The following is a 1,896-nucleotide window of genomic DNA, read 5'->3' on the forward strand; positions in this document are numbered from 1 at the left end:
GCGAAACTAGACTTGGCATTAAAACACCACTGCTGCTAATGCAATGCTCACGCTTCAATGTGAACAACCTCGTTTCTTAACATGCGCAGTGAAAAATGATGCGCTGCTGACACTTGCGCTGTGAATCAGGCATTCTGCATGCGAATGCGCTCAGCTTGAACTGAAACTCCAGGCACGTTTCCCATCAAGACAAACCAGCACAGACTGCGTGACTCATGGACTGTGTTATTCTGTGTGTGTGTGTGTGTGTGTGTGTGTGTGTTAGATGCTTCTGCAGCTCCTGTCTGATGAATGAGGTAGTGAAGGCATGCCAGCTTCGCTCGGGTCCGACTCGATCGTGCTCAACAGCGCCTCCATCTGCTTCTCCAGCAGCGCTGCCAGCTGGCTGCTCTTGTCTGCTTCGTCATCCGCTCCCTCGTTGAGCTGCACGTAGGGTACCAGATGCTGCGCGCTGGCGGGCATCACGCTGCTCACACATGTGTAGAAGTCCTGAGTGGGCGGTGCCGCAGGGGCGGGGCTTAGAATCATGCTGTAGTCCATGCCTGGGATAGAGGCGAGCTCCGGATGGGTGGGGCCAGGGTATGGAGGGGGCGTGTCTTCCTCACAATAGGGGGCGGGGCCACGACAGTACGGCGCAGGAGTGCAGCTGATCTGAACAGACTGTTGTCCGTCAGGGCAGGTGACGTACTGCGTGATTGGCCCGATCGGTGCATCCTCCTGTATACCGTCAGGCGTCACAGCCGGATTAGTGTCCACGCTCACCTGGTACCACGTATCCGTGCAGTACTGCAGCGACTTATAGCCGTGAAAACTGCAGAAATGCTGATTGAGCTCGTCAATCTTCCCCTTCTGTTGGGACAAGAAAAACAGAAGCTGAAGCTTCAAATTAAGTTCCTCACGCGGTTCCGAATACATCATTATTATACAATACATATACAACATTGTTGTGCTAGTTGTCGTGACGTTGCTATGCAGTCGCTAAGCTATTTTCTGATCTGAGCTGTTTGGCTGATCTGAACACTACTAATAACTCAAACAGTGTGAGGTGTGACGGGACTCTCAGACCTTCAGCAGAGCGGGTTCAAGCCCTGGGATGCGCGGTTTGGGAATCGCTGGCAGGAGGAGCGATTTAATCCTGCTGGAAGAACACAAGCAGTGAAAAACATCCATGAGACAGTGATACAAAACACACAGACATTAGCTAAACGAGGACCTTCTGTAGACTTGTCTTGTTTTTAATAAACAGCACACTGACCCTGACTGTCTTTTGCCATTTAAAAGTCTTTATTCATAACACAGCCCAGTAGAGTATTTTCAGTATTTTTATTCTCTACCCCTCACAGAACCCTTTTTGCATGTTTACATTTTCAGATAAAAATAATTTAGTATGTTTATTAATCACTTCTCTGCAGCCGTCTGCAGATTTGTGACTCTCGGTGCCTGAACTAAACATCTGATGAAGCCTCTAGATCCATGTTCTCATGTGAGCTAATGACGCAGATCTACAGATCCATCTGTGTGATTCACGTCGACAGTCTGTCGATACTGAGACCAGAGCTACGAGCTTCATGACGTCACTGACCTCTTGCCTCGTGGGATGTTCCCCAAACTGATGAAGAGGACGATCATGATGGCGATGCTGGTCACAAGGATCAAGGCCAACATCCGATCTGAGAGGCAGACAGACACTTAGAGCAGCAGCTATCAGTCTGATATATGCGTAAGTGGTGTGTGAGTACCGGACAGAGCTCTGCCGTTGATGGTGACGATGACGGACTCGCTCCATGCACTCCAGTGTTTGTTGCTGGTGGAGCGGCAGCGCACACTGAACTCATACGTTCCCACCGGCATATCCAAAAACTCCACACGAGGCTCGCGCAAACGCTCCATTACCTT

General features: G+C 50.2%; 1 protein-coding gene across 2 annotated transcripts; it reads right to left on the bottom strand.

Moving 5' to 3' along the window:
• Window positions 1–6: 6 nt before the first annotated feature.
• Window positions 7–1,857, bottom strand: LOC107579352 (uncharacterized). 2 transcript variants are annotated; one of them, XM_016265188.1, is made up of 4 exons: window positions 1,740–1,857; window positions 1,583–1,670; window positions 1,066–1,135; window positions 7–849 (listed from the first exon to the last, which is right to left on the bottom strand). In XM_016265188.1, the coding sequence occupies exons 1-4, from the start codon at window positions 1,849–1,851 to the stop codon at window positions 262–264; spliced, it is 858 nt and encodes a 285-aa protein (XP_016120674.1). In that variant the 5' UTR covers window positions 1,852–1,857; the 3' UTR covers window positions 7–261. The 2 variants fall into 2 exon arrangements, with proteins under 2 accessions (XP_016120674.1, XP_016120673.1); XM_016265187.1 differs by having other exon boundaries at window positions 1,066–1,138.
• Window positions 1,858–1,896: the final 39 nt, after the last annotated feature.

The sequence above is a fragment of the Sinocyclocheilus grahami genome, unplaced genomic scaffold, assembly GCF_001515645.1.
Source record: "Sinocyclocheilus grahami isolate Dianchi unplaced genomic scaffold, SAMN03320097.WGS_v1.1 scaffold16802.1, whole genome shotgun sequence".
In the NCBI taxonomy this organism is placed as follows: Eukaryota; Metazoa; Chordata; class Actinopteri; order Cypriniformes; family Cyprinidae; genus Sinocyclocheilus; species Sinocyclocheilus grahami.

Excerpts from the sequence above, each read along its gene's own strand:
- LOC107579352 (XM_016265187.1), bottom strand. The coding sequence starts at position 1,851 with ATGCCGGTGGGAACGTATGAGTTCAGTGTGCGCTGCCGCTCCACCAGC. Across the intron at positions 1,671-1,739 it reads CAACGGCAGAGCTCTGTCCG|ATCGGATGTTGGCCTTGATC; the intron begins GTACTCACACAC and ends TCTGCCTCTCAG. Across the intron at positions 1,139-1,582 it reads AACATCCCACGAGGCAAGAG|CAGGATTAAATCGCTCCTCC; the intron begins GTCAGTGACGTC and ends GTGTTCTTCCAG.